The sequence below is a fragment of the Pseudorasbora parva genome, chromosome 1 (genome assembly GCF_024679245.1).
Source record: "Pseudorasbora parva isolate DD20220531a chromosome 1, ASM2467924v1, whole genome shotgun sequence".
Classification (NCBI taxonomy): Eukaryota; Metazoa; Chordata; class Actinopteri; order Cypriniformes; family Gobionidae; genus Pseudorasbora; species Pseudorasbora parva.
The window spans coordinates 58169310-58193407 of NC_090172.1; the positions used below are offsets into that span (position 1 = coordinate 58169310).

General features: G+C 38.8%; 1 protein-coding gene across 6 annotated transcripts in view; it reads left to right on the plus strand.

The window, feature by feature from the left end:
* serpinh2 (serine (or cysteine) peptidase inhibitor, clade H, member 2) overlaps nucleotides 1-24098 on the plus strand; it is a 204126-nt gene that overhangs the window by 129283 nt on the left and 50745 nt on the right. The window contains exon 1 of one of the 6 annotated variants that reach the window (XM_067446584.1): nucleotides 13029-13068. The exons of 1 other annotated variant lie outside the window; for it this stretch is intronic. Coding sequence is in view for 1 of the 5 variants with exons in the window: in XM_067446531.1 (XP_067302632.1) it covers nucleotides 23451-23476 (26 nt within the window). In the remaining 4 variants the exon portion in view is untranslated. Of the gene's footprint in view, nucleotides 1-13028; nucleotides 13069-22807; nucleotides 22851-23244; nucleotides 23594-23628; nucleotides 23744-24098 lie in introns of those variants that run through there. 4 more of the 6 variants (XM_067446564.1, XM_067446549.1, XM_067446531.1 and 1 more) reach the window with 4 other exon arrangements.

Below are 24098 nucleotides of genomic sequence, written 5' to 3' on the forward strand. Positions count from 1 at the left end.
CTCCACAGCATTAGCCGTGGTTGATTACTCAGCACAGCTGGAAGGGGACATGATGGAAAAGCAGCCTTGTTTTCCTCGCTCTCTCTCTCTCTCTCTCTCTCTTCTCACTCTTGTTTTATGAGTTTCTGCCTAATGCCCCCAAAACGCACTTACAGTCTCATCTCCACGGTAGCTGAAGTCATTATTTGGATAAATGACATCACCTGTTGATTTTGTCCAGACCCTCGAAGGCTCATATCTCTTCTTCTGCTCCTTTCTTTTGTCTCTTGTATGCTTCTCCTTTCCCAAGCCGCAGGCCTGGTATTTTTAGGGCCGTGTGAAGGGGTGAAAGCATCGAGCACTTTTTCTCTCATCTCTCCATTTTAATCCCTGAGTGATGGCTGAAATGTGCGAAGCCCAGAAATGACTGTCTCTCTGTGCCTGCGGGCATGAGCCATCAGTCACCTCACTACAGACTAAAACAGCACAATTCCTCGCCAACCTGCCTACAGAGCACACACGCGGCCTCCAGAGGTGTGTACGTGTGCGAATATTGTGTATGCGAGCTCCATTATGCTGAAAATTAAGAGCATTTTCTTTGTGCCGCTTGCAAAACACCGCTGGGCTAAATGGCACATTATGCATCTTTCACTTTTTCACCCTCGCTTTTCACAGTGACCATGTTGGTTGTACTTATTCACAAACACACACATACACATTGGGCTCTATTTTAAGGATCTGAGTGCATGGTCTGAAGCTCATGGCACAGGTGCACTTAGGGCATGTCCGAATACACTTTTGCTAGTTTTACCACGGAAAAAACTGTCGGTGTGCCCGGCGCATGATCTAAATGGGTTGCACCTAGTCTCTTAATTTGGGCGTAACTGCAATAAACCAATCAGAGTCTCATCTCCCATTCCCTTTAAAAGCCAGTTGTGCTTGCACCATAGCCGATTCACTGTTTACATGGTGGAATTTAAGCGCTTCTCCAGAGAGGAACATTTTAAAATGTGTGTGTACTACTACGCATTCCTGTGTGTGTAATAATCAGGGTGTACACGTGTTGTGTACCCTCCTATAGGCACATATTAAAGGTGCACTATGTAGTATTTTTGCCGTAAAATATCCCAAAACCACTAGGCCAGTGTTATATATTTTGTTCAGTTGAGTACTTACAATAGCCCAGATGTTTCCAACTATTTGTAAATTGTGAGAAAATTGCTATTTTAACTAAGGACCGTGACGTTTCAGCATAGCGTCTGAGGGAGTCGCCTGTCAATCGCGTCATATCTGCGCTACCCTCGGTTTCGGGTTTTATTTGGCAGGAGCGCTATACTCTTAGCAGTGTGTACAAGTGAACGCATGGAGTAACATCATAACATCATTTTAAACACACTTAAATGTATCTAATATAATAAACAGAGCTGCATTACCTCATAATCATATCCGGAAGAGCGGATCAGTGCGGGCGCCCGGCTAATGTGTCCCGTCCCGTCATAATAAAAGTCCCGCTGCTCGCGAGGCGGTGTTTGTTTAACAATCGTTCCAGCGGCCGTGCTCAGCTCCACAACACTCGGTCCTGCTCTGCTTCACACTACAGTAACGTTAATAACCGCATGCATGAACGTTTTTTTTGCCCGAGTCCTATTTTCCACCGGCTGTGAGGTGAAGACCACATCTCCCAAGATACTGCGCTCACACTTGGCGTCATCAAACTACACCTTTGTTTAGAATAGGCGCCCTCCAGTGGACGGAAAGTTGCATAGTGCACTTTTAACTAACACACCCTTTAAATAACACACACAAAAAATACTAAGCTATTGACTTTAGAGCAGGTTTTTGTTAGTTGTTTTCAGTTCCTCAAAATAGCAGCATACCAACAATACACCTGAACACAACTCGTTTTAATCCAGCACACCCATGGACGAGCGGATGGACGCGAGTGCATTTTACACAGCGAGCGCTGTTTAAACAACATGGTGCTAGTCATGATAATTATTACTGCGAAAATTATGAAACTAGCAAAAAACACTTGCGCCTGGTATATGAATGGTGCCCATTTTGTTGCCATGTTTTATGAGGACTTTCCATAGACGTAATGATTTTTATACTGTACAAACTGTATATTTTATCTCCTAACCCTTAACCTTCCATCAAATAAAACTTTCTGCATTTTTACATTTTCAAAAAACATCACTTTAATTTATAAGGTGTTTTCCTCATGGAGACTAAAAAATGGTCTACAAGATATGATGACAAAATGTCCCAAAAATGGATATTTTGTCATCATATCATTGGGTTTACCAGGACCACACACACACACACACACACACACACACACACACACACACACAGGTTAAGATACAAACACATACAGTATATTCTAAAATTGTGTTTTTTTTTCTATTATTTATGTATTAAATCTTTTATTAATTTTGTACGTTATTTGTTATTTTGTGTGTATATACATTAATGGTCAAAAGTTTGGAATAATTAAGTTTTTTTAAAAGAAGTCTCTTCTCACCAAGACTGCATTTATTTGATAGAAAATTCTGTAAAAACAGTAATAATGTGAAGATATTATTACCATTTAAAACAACTGTTTTCTAATACAAACCTGATTCCAAAAAAGTTGGGACACTGTACAATTTGTGAATAAAAAAGCAATGCAATAATTTACAATTCTCATAAACTTTTATTTTATTCACATTAGAATATCGATAACATATCAAATGTTAAAAGTGAGACATTTTGAAATGTCATGCTAAATATTAGCTCCTTTTGGATTTCATGAGAGCTACAAACTCCCAAAAAGTTGGGACGGGTAGCAATAAGAGCTTGGAAAAGTTAAATGTACATATAAGGAAGAGCTGGAGGACCAATTTGCAACTTATCAGGTCAATTGGCAACATGATTGGGTATAAAAAGAGCCTCTTAGAGAGGTAGTGTCTCTCTGAAGTCAAGATGGGCAGAGGATCACTAATTCCCCCAGTGCTGCGCGAAAAATAGTGGAGCAATATCAGAAAGGAATTTCTCAGAGAAAAATTGCAAAGAGTTTGAAGTTATAATTATCTACAGTCGGTGCATAATATCATCCAAAGATTCAGAGAATCTGGAACAATCTCTGTGCGTAAGGGTCAAGGCCGGAGAACAATACTGGATGCCCGTTTATTAATTATTATCAATTATTATTGGTGCTCAATTATTAATAATGGCCCTTGTTATTCTCAAAGTTTTTGCTGTTTAATATTTTTGTGTAAATATATTATTTTCAGGATTTTTTTGATGAAAACAAAGTTCAATGAACAGCTTTTATTTTAACTAGAAACATTTTGTAACAATCATAAAAATCTTTAATGCCACTTTATTGATCAATTTAATGTGTCCTTGCTGAATAAAAGTATTAATGTCTTCTATATTTTTGAATAGGATGTCACGGTTTCCACAAAAAATATATATATAAAAAAAATATATATATATATAAAAAAAAAAAAATATATATATATATATATATATATATATATATATATATATATATATATATATATATATATATATATATATATATATATATATATATTAAGCAGCACAAGAGTTTTCAACATTGATAATGAAAAGAAATGTTTCTTGAGCAGAAAATCAGCTCTTTTCACAACGACCATATTGGTTGTACTTATTCACCTCTTTGAGCAAAAAACGAACATGCTCCTATCGCCTCACGGAAACACACACACACACACACACACACACACACACACACACACACACACACACACACACACACACTCCTGTAATGCATAATGCATTGTGCTGTAGCCGTTTCAGCGTCGTCAAATCCCCCCCTCCCTCCCTCCCTCCGCACGCCCAGTCTGTTCCAGGCTATCAGACATGACAGTGCCAGCTGGGCTCCTGGCAGCAGCCGAGCAGGGAGGAGGAGAAAGAGAGAGAATCCAAGAGAGAAAGAGAGATGGAAACACAGCAGGACAATGTGAAGAAAGGATGCAGGGGGGAAGGAGAGAAAGAGCGAGGGGGAGTCGGTGGGAGGCGCGGTTTGCTGCGCTCCGGCGTCTGTTCCGTTCCCCGCTGATCTAAGACGTGTTCCAGAACCGTGCCGGTCGGATTTTTTGGGACGGAAAGCCGCTCTGGGTTGAGCAGTGCTCAGTTTATATAAAGACAGCTGTCAGCACAGGAGTGTGTGCCACTTCCAAACACTCCACTCATCGCTGACTCACTCTGAGCAATTAACTGCTCCAGTTAACCTCGCTTCTGTTGATAGAGTAGAGAGAGAGAGAGAGAGAGAGAGAGAGAGAGAGAGAGAGAGAGAGAGAAAAAACAGTATCTGAGTGTATCTGTTTGAGCAAATCACCATGTGTGTTCAAGAAAGTGTGAGAACTGAAGAAAGTCTGTGTGCGTGGCTGTCCATCTGTCTGGGAAGGTGTGCCTGTTTAAACCAGCATGCGAGCTTTAAACCAGCATGTGTATGTGATCATGTTTGAGTTAGCTCAGACTGCTCAGAGACTCCGCCGCTCGCTTCTCTGTGAAATGAGCAGTATTAATGAAACTCTTGATGGATGGCGTACTGCATCTGCCAAGATGCGTAAGTGTGCACCTAATGCGTGTTTTGCTATATCTCATTATGCGCTGGTCTGAGTAAAGGTCAAAGGTCAGTGCTAATAGGGCTGATGTAATTTGTCCAGGAATGTATTAATTCAGCACACCTACATCTACATGACTAATGTTTAAGAAAGTCTTTTTCAATGTATTAACTTTTTGGGGGGTTATATTTTCCTACTGTCTTCACTCCCATTGGCTGCATCACATCGCCAGTCATTTGCATAAAGTTGATCCTTTCCCATCTCTTATTAAGAATTAATGATTATATGTCACTTTTTGTTGCTCAAGTCGCTGCACAATGGCCCTTAACCCTGAAACCCACATGCATGTCTGATAGGTACATGGGTTTCTGAAGCCTCTACATTATTTAAAATGATCAATGCTTTCCAGAAATGTTTTAATATATTCTATTACATGTCTTCTACACTGTCGTGGATTATACATACTCTTCAGGAAGTGGAATTATTCATGTCATTTCCAGAAATGTCTCTCTGTATTGTACGGAAGCTTGTTTTCGCCACCGAATAAAACGATTTAAAAGATATTTGTCTCACAATTGCAAGTTTATATCTCACAATTCTGACGTCTCTCAGAATTGCAAGAAATAAAGTCATAATTGTGAGACAAAAAAGTCACAATTGCGAGATATAAACTTGCAATTTTGAGTTATAAAGTCAGAATTGCGAGAAATAGTCCAAATTACGAGAAATAAAGTCACAAATACAAGATATAAACACACAATTGTGAGAAAGGAAGTCCATATTGTGAGTTATAAAGTCAGAATTGTGAGATGTAAAGTCACAATTACGAGATATAAACACACAATTACGAGAAATAGTCACAATTACGAGATATAAACACACAATTATGAGAAATAGTCACAATTACGTGATATAAACACACAATTATGAGAAATAGTCACAATTACGTGATATAAACACACAATTACGAGAAATAGTCACAATTACGAGATATAAACACACAATTATGAGAAATAGTCACAATTACGTGATATAAACACACAATTATGAGAAATAGTCACAATTACGTGATATAAACACACAATTACGAGAAATAGTCACAATTACGAGATATAAACACACAATTATGAGAAATAGTCACAATTACGAGATATAAACACACAATTATGAGAAATAGTCACAATTACGAGATATAAACACACAATTATGAGAAATAGTCACAATTACGAGATATAAACACACAATTATGAGAAATAGTCACAATTACGAGATATAAACACACAATTATGAGAAATAGTCACAATTACGAGATATAAACACACAATTATGAGAAATAGTCACAATTACGAGAAATAAACACACAATTACGAGAAATAGTCACAATTAAGAGATATAAACACACAATTATGAGAAATAGTCACAATTACGTGATATAAACACACAATTATGAGAAATAGTCACAATTACGAGATATAAACACACAATTACGAGATATAAACACACAATTACGAGAAATAAACACACAATTACGAGAAATAGTCACAATTAAGAGATATAAACACACAATTACGAGATATAAACACACAATTACGAGAAATAAACACAAAATTATGAGAAATAGTCACAATTACGAGAAATAGTGACATTTGCGAGATATAAACACACAATTGCGAGTTATCAAGTCAGAATTGTGAGAACTTACCTCACGATTGCAGGAAATAGTCACAATTGCGAGATATAAACACACAATTACGAGAAATAGTCACAATTACGAGATATAAACACAATAACGAGAAATAGTCACAATTACGAGATATAAACACACAATTACGAGATATAAACACACAATTACGAGATATAAACACACAATTATGAGAAATAGTCACAATTACGAGATATAAACACAATTACGAGAAATAGTCACAATTACGAGATATAAACACACAATTACGAGATATAAACACACAATTACGAGATATAAACACACAATTACGAGATATAAACACACAATTATGAGAAATAGTCACAATTACGAGATATAAACACACAATTATGAGAAATAGTCACAATTACGTGATATAAACACACAATTATGAGAAATAGTCACAATTACGTGATATAAACACACAATTACGAGAAATAGTCACAATTACGAGATATAAACACACAATTATGAGAAATAGTCACAATTACGAGATATAAACACACAATTATGAGAAATAGTCACAATTACGAGATATAAACACACAATTACGAGAAATAGTCACAATTACGTGATATAAACACACAATTATGAGAAATAGTCACAATTACGAGAAATAAACACACAATTACGAGAAATAGTCACAATTAAGAGATATAAACACACAATTATGAGAAATAGTCACAATTACGAGAAATAAACACACAATTACGAGAAATAGTCACAATTAAGAGATATAAACACACAATTATGAGAAATAGTCACAATTACGTGATATAAACACACAATTATGAGAAATAGTCACAATTACGAGATATAAACACACAATTACGAGATATAAACACACAATTACGAGAAATAAACACACAATTACGAGAAATAGTCACAATTAAGAGATATAAACACACAATTACGAGATATAAACACACAATTACGAGAAATAAACACAAAATTATGAGAAATAGTCACAATTACGAGAAATAGTGACATTTACGAGATATAAACACACAATTGCGAGTTATCAAGTCAGAATTGTGAGAACTTACCTCACGATTGCAGGAAATAGTCACAATTGCGAGATATAAACACACAATTACGAGAAATAGTCACAATTACGAGATATAAACACAATTACGAGAAATAGTCACAATTACGAGATATAAACACACAATTACGAGATATAAACACACAATTACGAGATATAAACACACAATTATGAGAAATAGTCACAATTACGAGATATAAACACAATTACGAGAAATAGTCACAATTACGAGATATAAACACACAATTACGAGATATAAACACACAATTACGAGATATAAACACACAATTACGAGATATAAACACACAATTATGAGAAATAGTCACAATTACGAGATATAAACACACAATTACGAGATATAAACACACAATTACGAGAAATAGTCACAATTACGAGAAATAAACACAAAATTATGAGAAATAGTCACAATTACGAGAAATAGTGACATTTACGAGATATAAACACACAATTGCGAGTTATCAAGTCAGAATTGTGAGAACTTACCTCACGATTGCAGGAAATAGTCAAAATTGCGACATATAAACACACAATTTTGAGAAATTAAGTCAGAATTGTTAGTTATAATCTCAGAATTGAGAGGGGGAAAAAGTGGGAGTAACTTTACATGTAACAGCATTATGAGAGAGAGAGAGAGAGAGAGAGAGAGAGAGAGAGAGAGAGAGAGAGAGATTTAATTAATTTCTTTCCCAAATTGCATTGACTGCTCTAAAATATGACACCAACGTTTCAGGAGTATAGGACAGAGAATAGGACACATGCTTAGTCGATAACTGCTTTATTTCTTATTTGGGTTTATGAATGCTTTATTTTGTAAGATTGATAGTTTTTTCCAAGGCATTGTTAGATGACAGTGTGTCCTTTCAAAAACAGTCTCATCAGCTATTAAACTACTTGTTATGATTTTAAATCTCTATTTAACCTCAGAATGATCTAAAAAAGTCAGATTTTGTGGTGGCTGTACTTTGAAATTAAATTAATATAATCTTAATTTATTCATTCAAGTGATGAGGGATTTTGAAGGATCTGACAGTAATCAGTGTACGACTGTAAGGTGCTTTAAATGTTGGAAAATGATTAACAGTTTGTTAGAAATTTACAAAAGTAATCAGTTACATTACTTTAATAATGTAATAGTTACAGTACTTTTTAGATTTTAAATAGGCTAACTTTTAATCTGTAACACATTCCCAAAGTAACCTTCACAACTCTGCAATTGGGAGATAAAAAGATAAAGATTTAGATTTTTTTGACTTGTATAACATTATGGAAAAAACACACTTTTCACTCTGAAAACTCTTAGAAGAAAAGGTTCTACCTTAAAAGGTTCTATCGGCGCTATGGAACCCCTAAAAGGTTCTATATAGAACCCTTTTTAAGTGCCAAAAGGGTTCGTTCTTGTCATTATAGAACCTTTTTAGCATAAAAGGCTCTTTGGAGTTGACTCCAATGCTAATTTTTTAAAACCTTTTTAGCATAAAAGGTTCTTTAGAGATGAACATCTACTAAGATTCTATAATGGAAAGAAAGAACCCTTTTGGCACTTAAAAAGGGTTCTATATAGAACATTTTAGGGGTTCCAAATACGTAGCGCCGATAGAACTTACATAGAACCTTTTCTTCTAAGAGTGCAGGTTGAAAATTTGTGCATCAAATATGATAACAAAATATATGCACCTTTTTATGCCTATTTTGTCTAAACGTTTTACCATTTCAGTTTAAAAATAATAAATGTCAGGCATGGGCTGTGTATATTTCTCTGCCTATGTGTGCTTTAACCAGACGGCGTTCCAGAAAAACGGCACCTCTGTCATCTGCTCCCTTCACCCGACACCCTTGTTCTTGACTCGGGATCGCCCTGAGGGTCGGCCGCCCGGTTTGCTCCGTCTCGCAGGAAAATCCTCGAGCCTCTGCCTGGAAACATCTGAGACGGAGAACAGATGGCGCTGTGATTTCTGACAATTGTGAACATGTTTCCCCCCCCCAACTGTGTCTGTGTGTGTTTTTGCTCTTTTAGCCATCCAGACCTCCGCTCCTGTAGACTATACACCCTTGGGTGTGTTATTTGTGTGAACGAGAGAGTGAGAAAGAAAGGGAGAGACAGAGGAAATGTATGTGTTTGTGTTCTTTTCAGGCCTACTTGCCGCTGCGGGTCAGACCCGTGGAGTCATCATGGATTAAAAGCATTGGGAAACGCGCCACAGGTCCGTCACTCAACGCTCTCGGATCTAAGCGAGCACGCCGGGGTGTTGACTGATCTTCTCTTTTAACGCTGATCTCAGAGCGGCGTTCTCGAATCTCTTATTTCGTAGGGGACTTGAATGCGGATGAGAGCGACTGCTCTGGAGCCAGCATATATGGGAGACTGAGCGTGAAACGGCCCACGGGTCAGGGATGATGATGAACTGACGGAGCGAACCCCACTGTTTGTCCTGAAATGGCTCCAACATATAAAAGATCCTGCAGTAAAGGTGTGTGTGTGTGTGTGTGTGTGTGTGTGTGTGTGTGTGTGTGTGTGTGTGTGTGTGTGTGTGTGTGTGTGTGTGCGTGAGAGCTTTGCTGTCTACAGGCTCGTACGGAAAGTAAATCAGAGGCCTATTGTACAGTAAATGTCATTCGCCCTGCCTCTCGTCTCCTGTCGCTGGCAGAGCGCTTGACGGGTTATGAGACTGGATGGACACCAATGCTCTGCCTTAAAGGTGTCCAGAAGATGCTGGAAGAGAAGATGAACTGTGAATTTTGGTCTCTGTGTGTTTTACAAGACAGCATCCATGAGGAAAATCAATTAAGCTGAATGGTAAATGTCAGTTATTTCTGTATATTGTCTCTGGCACTATAAAGACGTCCAACATATTCAAAGCAAACTCATGCCCTTTGGGGAGGCATATAATAAGGTAAATAGCAGAGTAAACCAGATTTTAACACATTCTGTAAAAAATGTGAGCAGTGCTTGCCTGTGGAAAACTCACTGGCGCAATGCTAGGATGATTGGTTACCAGGTCATTGATATGCAGTTGCTAAGGTATTCTGAGTGTTTTTTATGGGTGCCATATCAATCATCTGCCGAAATTATTTGCCGAGTATTTTCTTTTAAATAATATAAGAAAATATTAGCCAGTATTTTATATTTGTGCATGCTATTTCCCCGTCTTACATTTAGATTACCTCTGCCATCAAAAATGTAACTTGCAAAACCCTACTAATTCAATAACACTGTTAAAGGTGCACTATGTAGTATTTTTGCAGTAAAAATCCAAAAACCACTAGGCCAGTGTTATATATTTTGTTCAGTTGAGTGCTTACAATATCCCAAATGTTTTCAAGTATTTGTAAATTGTGAGAAAGTTGCTATTTTAACTAAGGACCGGGACGTGTCAGCATAGCGTTTGAGCGAGTCGCCTGTCAATCGCGTCGTTACCCTAGGCTTTATTCTGCAGAAGCGCTTTTCTCTTAGCAGTGTGAACATGTCACAGCAGCGCCGAGCGAACGCACAGAGGAACGTCATTACATCATTTTAAACACACTTAAAGGAGTACTTCAGCGCTGGGAAGAGGAATCTGTATTTAAACTGGGTCATCAATGTAGTAGATATGTGAAATTATTTTTGAATTTGGTGCCTTCTAGACTGAGAAAAGACAGAAAATGTATTTTTGTCTCATGGGGATGAAAGACTTCAATTTCCAGAATGCTTCGCTGCCCTGTAAGGCCATTCCCAAAGCCACCAATTTGATTACTGTGACTGAGTTGGAGAAGACGCTACAATTAAAAACTGAACGTGTGTGTTCAATATAATGAGTGAGTCGCCGCGCGAGTATCACAGCACTGAGCACTAACTGCAGGAGTCAGATAAATGAGCTGATGAGCTCTCATGATGAGAGCTGAGGTAATCGCGACTACACTCGCGGCATACATTCACAACACGAGTTCAGTCTGGCGCGTTTCAGTTCATGCCTTTGCAAGCTTAACTTTCATAGAAATTAATTTGAGAAGTTAAAAGACTTACATTGCTCACCATAGCGGCGTTTAAATGAGTGCCTGTAGCTGCGAGCTGTGCTGTTAGTGTAATCTCCATCCCCCATGTGCGGGTTCAAAACATGTGGAAATGGCTCCCTCTGCTGGCTGTAGTCTTTAGCCTTTGGCCAAGCATTCCTCCTATGATGCAAATATCGTCAATATGCGTCAAAGCAGGAATTTTTCCAGAAATAAAATGCATAAATCTCTCGTCTCAGGGGGATATAAGGGGGGGGGAGCACGATCATTTGAATATACTCCAGGGTTTCTACTGATACAAAGCCATATGCTAATCGCTGAAGTAACCCTTTAAATGTATCTAATATGATAAACAGAGCTGCTTTACCTTATAATCATGACCGGAAACGCGGAAGTGCGCGTGCCTGGCGACTGTGTCCCGTCCCGTCATAATAAAAGTCCCGGTACTCACGAGCCGTGTGCTTATATATCAATCGCTCCAGCGGCCGTGCTCAGCTCTCAACACTCGCTCCTGCTCTGCTTTACACTACAGTAACGTTAATAACCGCATCCATCAACATGATTTCTGCCCGAGTCCTATTTTCCACCGGCTGTGAGGTGAAGACCACATTTCCCAAGATACTGCGCTCAAACTTGGCGTCATCAAACTACACCTTTGTTTCATAGACAGTAAAAGAAATGGACCGAGCGATCCCATTGACGTCAACGGTTAAAAAATGAAGTCAACCTAGGGGCACTCACTTCCTGATGGCTGAGTGAACTGCGCCGGCTCAGACTGAGCTTGACGACGTAGATGTGACGTGAGCCTCCTGTCTGACGTCTGTAGGTCTTCTAGTAGATGTGGAAAGTGAAATCTGAATCACGTTGTTTAAATATTTTCTCCCGTTGCTTCTGGCTCACTATGGGCTTCTCCCCATTCTTCTCCCTTGACTTTATCAGACTTCATGTCTCCACGTCCCCCCGACTGTCTCATAGACAGTAAAAGATTGCCTGCGAGCGTCTCCTCAGGTCTATACGGTAATTTCTCAACTGTGCGACAGAGTCGCGTTGGTTATGACGCAATCGTTAGCCTATTTTTACAAAAACAGCTTCTGCGGGGCGATAGTGTAAGATACAAGGTAATGGAGCCTTTTATGCATTGTCGTGTTTCTTTAGAAATAAACAATGGACAAATGGAGTCTTTAAACGCCTCAGATGTAAAGTTATTCACTGTCAAAGTGACTCAAAAATGAATGGGAGTCAATGGGATGCTAACAGCAGGTGATGGATTGGTTAGCAATGGCCGCCCCTATGGGTGGAACGCTTTCCGAGCGCTAGATTACCCCCTTGCTTTGTTTAGAATAGGCGCCCTCCAGTGGACAGAAAGATGCATAGTGCACCTTTAAATTTAAGGGTGTAAGATGTTTTGATTAAAATCCATAAACCACTAGAGCAATGTTATATATTGATTTGACTTGTATACTTATATCCAAATGTTTCCAAGAATGTTTGAATCCAGAGAAATAACCGGTTTTAACCAGGACACGGACCGTGTCTGTGTGTTGCGTATCAATGACATCATACTCACGTTACCCTCGATTTCCGTTTTATTTTGTAGAAACCATGAAAATGTCAAAGACTCGATAATATAATATGTGTTTTATTAGAGCAACTGTTTGGAGTAGGGGTGTAACGATTCATCTACTACATTGATGTATCGATTTATATTCCTATGATCCAACTACATCGATCTGTGCTCGGTAAGTGGGCCTTTCCGGACGACATATATCGATCTAATATTGTTTTAAAAGGTAATCGATCAATTGTATTGATAATGGGAAATAACACATTTGATTTAAGCACATCAGACTTTTTATGGATGTTTTTTCTCAGTCTTTTTAATGATAAAGGTGTTAAACGTTACTCAGTCTGCCCATAGACATCATAGGCCCTGTCCCAAATGGCACATTTCATGTGCACTTTCAGTCTTGTGGACTTACAATGGCCGTTGCGTGCGCACGTCCGTTAAGTCCATAAGGCTCACGAGCGCCCCCTTTGCGGCCGTTATGTGTCCTTGATGCGCACTTCAGCTGAGTCCGCACTGGTGGCAGTCAAAGTGGCGTTACGTCGTGAAAGTGCGGACTCAGAGGAAGACCGAGAGGGTTTAGGGTGCCATTTGGGACAGGGCCATAGAGTCTGCCTATATGTGACGTCAGCCGCACGCGCCAGCAGCAGTGCAAAAAAAACAAAACCTAGCATGGCGGATGGCAGAGGAGAAGCCAACGAGTGAGGAAATATCAAGCCAACATTGCGGTCCAGTGTGTGGAAACAATTTAGAAAAGACGGAGATGTTCTTAATAAGTCGCTCGCTGTTTGTAGTAGTAGCAGGTTCAGCCACTGCTCATTCAACCTGAAGAAATGTTGGTTGCACTTTATTTTGGATATTAATATTATATTTGTATTGTTTTTATGTTGAAAAACAGCGGCAAAAGTAGCAGGTAAACCTACTGTTAATTAAAACTGAAGAGATGTTAGTTGCACTTTATTTTTGATATTAATATTGCAATATTTTTATGTTGAAAAACAAGCAGAAGTAGGCTAGTAGTAGTATGTTGGTTTGCTGTACTTTTATTGAAAATGAGAGCAGAAAAGGTTAACTTCCTGTTAATTCAACCTAAACTGTTGGTTGCACTTTATTCAAATAAAATGTGACCACGTTTGCCATTAATTGCTTACTTCCATAATGAATTGATATCTGATTCCCTTAAAAGAAAAAACAGGAATCTAGGAAACTTCACCTGCACGTAGCCTATATTTCAGTTACACTGATTACATTTTTTGGCTTAAAAGTTACTGAATCGATTTCAAGTTCATGAATTGTTTTGGATGGTATCATTCTAAATGAACCAATATCGTCCTTGAATCGTATCAACCTCAAATCGTGATACGAATCAAATGGTTGTTAAAATGAATCGTTACACCCCTAGTTTGGAGACATTCATTGACAAAAAAAAGACTCATTGTTACATATCTCAACACAGTCTTATTGTTTGAATCTTGTTTCCTTGATTAACCTCCAGTACCATGTTTTTTACCATGCCTAATATCGATAATATCTGATAGTGCTGCATTACCCCACATACGCTTGACCAGAAGAAGCAGACGCTTGTGATGTTTGGCTCTTATCGCATCATTTTTATGAGCCGCTCAATTGAAAGTAACCGTCAAGCCGGTTCATTAATCATTTAACTCAATCGAACTTTATTAATAACATGATTTTGTAGGAACTGTAATCAGGGGCTAAAGAATGTACCTAGAAGGAGACCCAATATAATCGAATGAGCAATGAATCAGGCTAATCGCTTATCTGTATGCTATGCTAGTATATAAGACTAATACAGACATAAATGGTCATTATAACGTAGTTGAAACTGCATTTATCATAACATGATTTTGTAGGAATTGTAATTAGGTGCTAAAGAGAGTAAAAGCAATTAGAACCAATGGATCGCTTGGAGTCCTAAAGGAGACCTGGGGCCTGTTCAAAACTCAAGCCGGTGCGCAACGTTTTGCTACAGTTTCCGGTTGAACGTCCTGTTTCCTGGAAACGGTGTGCAATAGGTCTGAGATTCGTTTTCTCTCGTTTGGTAAGTGTGTTAAACATGTCAGCCCAATCAGCATAAACATGTATATAACCCGCGCGGTATTAAAGAGGCAGCTCGCACAATGGGTCCAAGTAAAGTTGTTTGCATCGGTCCGCTGCAGCTCAGTTTGCAACAATTGAAGATATTAGAAGACATGAGTTTTATAGTAAAACTATAGCATATTAACATGATGATGTCGTTTATATTTTTAGCTTCCTTGCAGTGTTTATTTACAGACCAAATTTCATAATGGTAATTAAGTGCTTTAAATAAAAATGAGAAAGAAAATACAAGGTATTAAAAAAGTAAGAACTAGTAATAAAATGATTTAATTTAGAAATGATTACCAGGAGATAAAGTTAATTAAATGGGATGGGGATGTTCTCTTTTATTCTGGACGGCAAGGGCAATGCTTGCATCCAGCTTATTTTGCAGTATTAAACACATATTTATATCGATTTTATTAGGCTCCGAAAATTATTCAAAATGAACACAAAGAATGGCCTTCTCAGCTGCTATAGCCCTGCGTCATCAGAGCAGGGTGTTCAACGCAGCACCGTTTCAGTAAAAAAAATAATAATAATGTTACGCAAAGTTTTGTTGGGGCTGAACGCAGCCCTGATTTCGAGGGAGGACCCGATTTGTCATGACATCGGTTCAAGCAGCTGTCAAAGTTTGCGGAGGAGTCTGATGAGTAAATTGGCGAGACTATGCAAGCCTGGGGCACTTACTGGAAATAGGCTTATGACTACTGTCATTAAATAACATTTGATTAAAACCTGCTATAGTTTTATTAAAAAAAAATCTTTCTATAGTTTATTGTGCATTCAGATTGTATTTTAAATTGTTAATCTGAAATCAAGTAGTTTTAAAGACTGGTTTATTCTTTCTATATAGTTTAGACATGCAGAACATATCCGCATTTATGTAATGTAATGTGTGTAGGTGAGGAAGTTTTAGGAATCTTATCCAACACTCTCAGAAAAAAAGGTACAGTTCTGTCACTGGGGCGGTACCCTAAGGTACAGAAGTGAAAAGGTACATCTTTGTACTTTACTAACCCCTAAATGGTGCATATTAATACCTTAAAAGGTACACTTTAAGAGTGCATAGTAGTACCCTAATTAAAGGAACATAGTAGTACCTTAAAGGTACATATTAGTACCTTTTTGGTTTTGTACCTTAGGCTACCGCCCCAGTGACAGCAATGTACCTTTTTTCTGACAGTGAAGATGTAGGCTACTCAATTTTGGTCAGTCATATCCGACATAGGATCTGCGAATGAAACCGTGACCACAAACACCATTCACCAGTCGGATTCTTTTCCACCGGCTGTAGAGATGAAGACAACAACTCATTTATCCGCAAAAAAAAATCAAGGCATCTTTGTTTTGAAAAAGCGACCTCTAGTGGTGAAAATTACATATTGTGCCTTTAATGCAAATCTCAATGAACATTGTTTTTTCTTACTGTAGATCAGGGGTTTTCAAACTGGGGTCCTGGGACCCCCAGGGGTCCTCCAAAAGGTTCTATGGGGTCCCCAGAACATTTCAGGAAATAAAAAGACAAAGTACCAGTAAAAATGGATAAAGTCTACTCTAACTGTTTAATTTCTAAATATTTATCTTCTTTATTGTTGTACACTCTAAAAAATGCTGGGTTAAAAACAACCCAAGTTGGGTTGAAAATGCACCGACCCAACAATTGAGTTGTTTTAACCTAATGGTTGAGTTGTTTTAACCCAGTGGTTGGGTTAAATGTTGCTTAAGACAACCCAATTGCTGGGTAAGAACAACTCAACCATTGGGTTAAAACAACCCAATTGTTGGGTCGGTGCATTTTCAACCCAACTTGGGTTGTTTTTAACCCAGCATTTTTTAGAGTGTATACATACTTTCCAGAATTGTTTACATTTGCTTTACATCTTTCTAGTGTGTTTCTTACTAGTATAGCCACCTTTATCTCGCTTACTGGGTTTGTAAGGCAAGTACGTAAACTGCTTGGATACATTTATTGTGAAAGTTGCTTATACAAATCATTTTTAATTGAAAATGTTCTCCAGGTTTATACATCCAACATTAAGTACAGCCAATTTAAGTTGGGAAACAATATGTTGTATTTATAAATGCCACTTAAATTGTCCCTTTGAAATTATTATTATTATTTTAATTCTTACTTTTAGATAAAATATTACAGTAGACATTATTGGGTATAACATAGAAATAATTATTGTCTTATTGTATTTGACAAAATCATCTTATTGGTGCATCCCTTGTTTTAATTGTCTGTGATGTTCAGGTCACTCATTCAGTGAACATTTTCATTTCTGTATCATGCCTCAGAATATTAGTTTATATCATTTCATAAATAAATCATCATAAACAAGCTATACATTGCCTTTTAGATGTTCTAATCCAGTGTAGTCATGCCCCGAGGCCAAACATTTAACCCACAAACCTACTCTGAGGCTAATGTAGTAAATCTGTGTATGTGGATGACCTGCTAAGTGGAAATAAGATCCTGCGATGGCATTTGATACATCAACGGAGGGCCACGCATTGCCTCAACGATAGGGATGGAATGAAAATTAAGGGTGTAAAGGTGCCTCTAGGAGGTCAAAGGAGTGGCAAAGGTGTCGCACTGGTGAAAGGTGAGACCCCTGGAAGATGCAAATCTCCCACAGGGCGTCCAGGGATCTGTGAGGTTTCCCTGGGGACTCGTTTAGGTGTGAAGCAGCCGCGGTAGATGGATCACCTGGGCCGCTTTATCTGTGAAACCGGCTCATTATAGGCTCGCCTGACTGTGATAACCTGATCGGTTTAACAGTGGCTCTTATACTGGCGTAGGTTTTGATTTGAAAACAGGGAGGGGGTGATTGTAGACCAGTATGAAAGGGCAACTAATTACAGGCTCCGATGACTGTGATGTTCTGCGAGTGTCCTTAAGGCAGCAGCTCCCACAGAGATGGTTAAGACATATCCAGTTACACCTATCCTCCACATAAAGCAAGCAGCCATGACCAGCACACATTAGTCATCATTACCGCGAGTGCACGTGTGTGTGAAGGAGGGGCGTATTTCGAGTCAGCATGCTGGCAGTATGTGCACGTCGGGGGTGAATGCACTAGATGTGATGCGTGAGGCCTCTGACAGCTTTAGATTCAAAAAGCATATGTACAGCATGTATGTCTAATTAGCCATCACAACATATGAGTGCAAACTAGGGTATGTGTGTGTGTGTGTGTGTGTGTGTGACAGGCACACAGAGGGATTGTGAGTGCGCCTGTGTATTCGCCGGCGTGTGCTTTGTAGACGACTATCTGAGAGTGTGATGTGGATTAGAGGAGTAATTGGCATAGTCTATGTACTGTCATGTCCCAGCAGGCTGTTTAGTATTGCGCCGTGTTTTTGCCGTGTTCTGAGAGTCTGTCCCCAGGCCTGATCCTCCTTTTCCACCGCCTCTGAGTATCTAAACATCACTTGATTCTGCCTGCTCGTGTTATCTGCTCACTGATCAATTTGCAGTTCAACTTGACTAATCTTGATCTTTACCTTAAATGTCCACTGAAGTGCGCTGAAACGTGCAGCATTATTCATTGACGCAATTCCCGCTGAGACAAGAAGACAGGGCGGGACATATCAGGCAACTCCTCCCCCTTTTTAAAATGGCCAATAGCGTTTAGTTTATATCACAGCTCGGCTAGATCCGTTGAGCTCATAAAGCCGCAGTTTCCTCCTAATCTCTAATGCTGCATTCACACGGACGTCGGCATCAACCATAGACTGTAAAAAATATGGACGTAGTGTCTGTGACGTCACCCATAGGATTCTGAAGTGCAGTTTTGAACCGTAAAGTAGAGACGAGCACGCCCGGATAACAGAAAATGGGCAAAGAGGCGGGACGTGGGCGGAGCTTAGGTGGCACGATGACTAAAGGCATCTTTACACAGCCGAGTTAAGGCGGGTCTAACGCGGGTCTGTGTCTGCTCAAAATTCTGTGTAAAGACGCGATGCCGCATTAAAGCAGACTTAAAATATGCCGGGTCTGACCCACCTCGGCCCCTAGTATCAAAGGCGACATAGAAGCGGTTTTGATTCAGTGTAAATGAACGCGAACTTGTGCCGCCTTAAACTACATCATTGTCATGACAACCACCTGTCAGCCAGCTCACTAGTCGCGAGAATCAAGAAGCAGCAAGAAGACAAACTATCTAGGAATTAAAGTAAATGCTTTCTGTACTCACATCGTCAAGCTAACCACTGTAGTGTTCGCCGTTTGTAATCTTCCTTTGAAGAGACTGGCAGATCAACGCACTGCAACATTTCCCCTCAGAAACGGTAAATGCTGTCCCCAGTCGGCGTCACTGTGCAAACCAGTAGGCTATTATAGTCTCTTGGAGAGATATTGTATATTAGATTTGATATTTTCTGATATATTCTATCTGCTGTCCTACATGTCGTTAAAATAGACTGAAGTTTGGATTTTTCCCTTAGGCATAGTGCTGCAGCCTAACAACTTGAAATAGGCTATAGCTCAATCATTATGGTTGTAGGCTAATTTGTCTATGAGCAACATTGTAGAATATTTGAGTTTATTTAATTTTTAATTATCATTATTATTAGGCTATGTGCATATTTATTTAGAACATTTAGCTTATTACCGTTAGTTACCCATCGGGTTGTAGCCTAACTGCCAGAGAAGGGCTAAATTTAATTTGCATGGTGGTAGTTTTTACCATTTCGTTATTTTGGCTCGAAAATTCGTTTTTTTGGAAATATTAACTGAATTTAGAAATGCTTTTAAACAATTTTTATTAGCCTAATAATAAAAAAATGAATTAAGACAGCGTTTGGAAATTTTGAAGTGCATAAACAATATTCCCAGAATCTTTGTTGTTATTGTGACATAAAAGTAGAAAAATTATAGTTTATAATTATGTATATCACCTGCATACCCCATCTCTGTATCATATGGCAAAAAAATAGAGTGAGTTGTTCCCGCTGTCATAAAGGAACAAAATGCGGCGGCGCTTAATTTCGTTGGACAAAGGGTTAAAGAAAACTATAATGTCATAGTTAGGCTATGTTTAAATATTAGCCTATAACATAATGTTTTAATTAAATAGCCTAACTGTTTGTAGGCTATAGGCCTATTTAATAAAGACGCGAACAAAAATCGTCGGTAATGGGTTGACGTGTGTAACGTTTTTCTTTTCACAATTAGACAGAATTGTCAAATATTCGGGTTCATGTTATACGAGCTGAGAACTAAACTTCGTTTTGGGGAAATATTACAATCCTGACCACTTTTACAGTCTATGGGCACAGAGAGATGGGGTATGCAGCCTGGTGCTATAATGGAGATTCCAGATCGCTCTTCTTTGGTCAGAACCACGGAGAACGACCGCGGAAAGGTCCGTCCTATGCACCGAAACAGCAGCGAGCGCAGACACAGAGCGGCCAGAGAAATGGAGGAGCGACTGCAGTAGGCTATGGTGTTTGTGCAAAACTGCGGAAAAACTGCAGAAAAAGAGCGGGTGTTGAAACCTGTCACCGAGAAAAGAGTGGGTGTATCCCCCACGGATACCCGTTATAATGTAGGCTATACTTTCGTTATAGCATTGTCAATCAGGTACAATTTTATTAAGAAATATAAAATAACTATACCGTAGCCTACAATAGAAGAATTGGAGAATTACAGTGTAGACCTACAGAATTATGCCAAACATCAAAAGCGCTTTATAGAAGGCAGAAAAAAACGATTTTTTTGTTATTTTTTTTTAAAAAAGATATATTTTTATTTTAGGTCTATTATTTGTTTTGAATTAATTTATAACACTTTGTTAAAACTGTAGTTTTAAATAATGTTCAACGCATTGTTACCCGCGATTTTAATTCCTGTGTAAATGCATTTATGCCGCTTCAGAGAAGGATTAAAAGGTCTGTGTAAATGCACATTTTTGGGATTTTATGCCGCTTCAGAATCGGTTTGCCGCATTTGCTGTGTAAAGATGCCTTAACAGACAGCAGACAAACGACTGTCCACCTGTCACTCAAAGTAGCCACGCCCTTAATTATGCAAAACTTTAAAGCTTTATATAATGTAAACGAATGAGTTATAAAAAATTCACCCCCCCTTACAGTTTTCTTGAAGGGCAAAATGAGCCCTTTTTTCTGCTGTGAAGTTGGGCATTTTAACATGGGGCTTAATGAGATTCTGCTCCCTTCTGGAGCCTGTTCCGATTGGCCTGTCAATGAATTGCAGTTTAAGTCACTTCCGTATTGGCTTCAACAGAAACTGGGGGAGGTTGCCGCTTGGCGTCAGCACTTGACAGAGGGCAGAAAGCTTGGTGCCGATACAACCATCACAGTGACTACAGCAAATCATATTACTTTTCTGGTGTTGCAATTGGCTTGCGTCTGTGCTAGTATATTTGCATATGCTATCTGACTGGCTGACACTTGCATTGGCACTCGAAAAATGGAAAACTTTTCAACTTTTGCTGCGAGCAACGCCAGTGACGCGACGCAACGGAACCCACGTTCGGCAATGCATGACGTCACCCATTCAAAGTAAATGAGAGGCGTTGATGCCGACCCCCTGTGTGAATGCAGCGTAGCCGTTTCCCTTCCTGATCTCCTCCATATCGCTTTAAAACACAGCGTTTTGTGAAGAATTTAAATGGATCCGATACGTTTTGTGGTCTGCGTCGACTCGCACATATGATCCGCTCTGTGCTCTCGTGTCTCTGGACCGGAGCAGACCGTGTGTGTGTGTGAGCTGTGACGGTTCACATGACACTAACGTGAAACCAGACTACATTCGCACCAATGAAAAGCATATTTACATTGTCTGAATCGTTCCCTATCCCCTATATAGTGCATTCACCATGAAGAAAGTGAATAGATAGCCCTATTCGGACGGTAATTGTTTCTCGTGGGGTCGTAAGGTATTTTCATCATTGACAGAGGCTAGTCTGTGATTTTATTGCTGTCTGAATCCAGAATGTCAGTGCTTTTCTCCCATTAACCGCGTAAAAATCCCCGGCCGAATTACCTACTGTTTTTTTATGAAACGCAAGGTAATTTAATTGCTGTCTGAATCCACATTTCTGAGTTTTCAAGAATATATTGCTTCAAAATTCAGTGTTTTTCCTTTTTGACCCCTGCAGAGCACCGTACGGTTGCGCTTCGCTCTAATTTGGATGCATTGTAAAGATTTAGACTTTTATTACTGAAATGTTGGCAAATATTTCTAAAAGCAATATATTTCATCGCTGCTCAAAAAATAAAAAGAAGAAAAGCACGTAAACGTTTGAAATGGGCCGTTATTACGGCAGCAATTATACATGTTAAAATAACCAAGTAGCATTTTGTTTAGCTCATGTAAATAAGAGGCTATATTAAATTATTTCAGCTCATTTCCATGTGGAATGAAATATAATCCTTTATTTTGAAATAAAATACAAAACAGAAAACCATTTGAACTGTAATGTGTGTCTATATCTTCCTATTTTTAAACAGATTTAAATAGTTTAATAATAATTTGGATATTATTTTCCTATTATTAAATTAAATATGCATTTATTCTTATTATACCAAGCATATGACATTTTATTTACAGCATACAATCATGTTATTGGCCATGTGAACATTGTTCCCGGGTGCGCAGGATCATAAAACTCCCTCCTTCACTATGAATAAATCACTATCCTAACGGATTCAAGTTTTATCACTGAGGTGGCATGCACATTTATTTTTATGGACTTCTACGTGAGAAACAATTACCGTCTGAATAAGGGCGGGGCTTCGGATTTTTGAGAGCATTTGATTGGACAGAAAATCTGCTGAGAAGCTGTGTCATCAAAATCATTGATCCGTCGGCAGAAGTAAGAGAGTGTAAGTTTTGAAAGCTTATCTTCTAAACGTGAAATGTTTCATTGTTTTGGAGCAGTATGCCTTATAACAGTAAGACAAACATATATTTATACTAAAAGCCCCAACAAAAAAAAAAAAAACTTCTTGTGATTTCATGGGGACTTTAAGTGTTTTAAAGTAAGCTTTCTCTGGGGATGTTGGAAAACGTCACAGCTGAAAACCAACACTGAGAGCTCAAAATGTAAATTAGAAGGAAGAAGAGTGTGTTTAATGCTTTCGCGGGTGGATACATGACACGCTATTATAGGACAAGTCGACCGTATGTTGTTGGGCCGGGGCAGTGTAGACCGCGCGCGCCCCCTTTCGGTCGCTACAGTGACCGCGTGCTTTCCTCGAGGTGCAGCTGAGGGAACCAACCAGTTGCGTGAGGAAAAAAAAAGATAACTCGTTGTCCATTTTTGGTCAAAACACTGAATAATAATACATTCTGACGCTTTTAGGGTGTAACACTAATAGACAAAAAATGACTCCGTAAACAAGAGGTCATTGAAAAAGAGGTTTGTGGATTGGAATGTGCGATTTCTGGAAAGAGGAAAAATGCCCGGATTGAGTCCAGAGAGAATGCATTGTATGCGATTGCTGGAAAAGTGAGCAAACTGTGAGAAGACCCTCCTCTGTCACGTCTGAACCTGCCCTGTCAGTTCCTTTCAGCTCAAACCCGCAGAGGAAGCCACAGGAAAGAAGGAAGCTTTAATTAATTAACGGTACAAGCAAACAAGGAACTTTTTCACTTTGTTTTTTGCCCCTCAGTTCTCCGAGCAGACGGAACAGCTGCGCTCGCTCAGCAAGCGCAAAAATCAACATCTACTGTTCCGCCTGTATAATATCCTCCGACGGCTGCTGTTATTTAAGGGGTTTGTTTATTCGGTCCTTTCTGTGATCTCTCGGATGTAAAGTGAAATTTCTAGAGGACTCTATTCGGTTTATGGTTTAGATTTAAGAGGATTTTAACGTTGAGTTTTAGAGATGCATTATGCCGTGAGGAAGTGCCTGGTCACTATTTAATGCGCTGTCAGCAGTGCAACAGTCTGGAAAAATAATTTGACGATGGGGGTAAAGGGACGCTTGTATAAATTAAAACTGCAACCACGGTTTCCTTCAAAATGCAGTTGTAGTTAATTCTGTTAAAAAAAGAAAACTATAATGCTTTAAATTGAATTAATCTCATTCATTTTCAGAGCATATCTGTCACATTAATGTATTTTTATT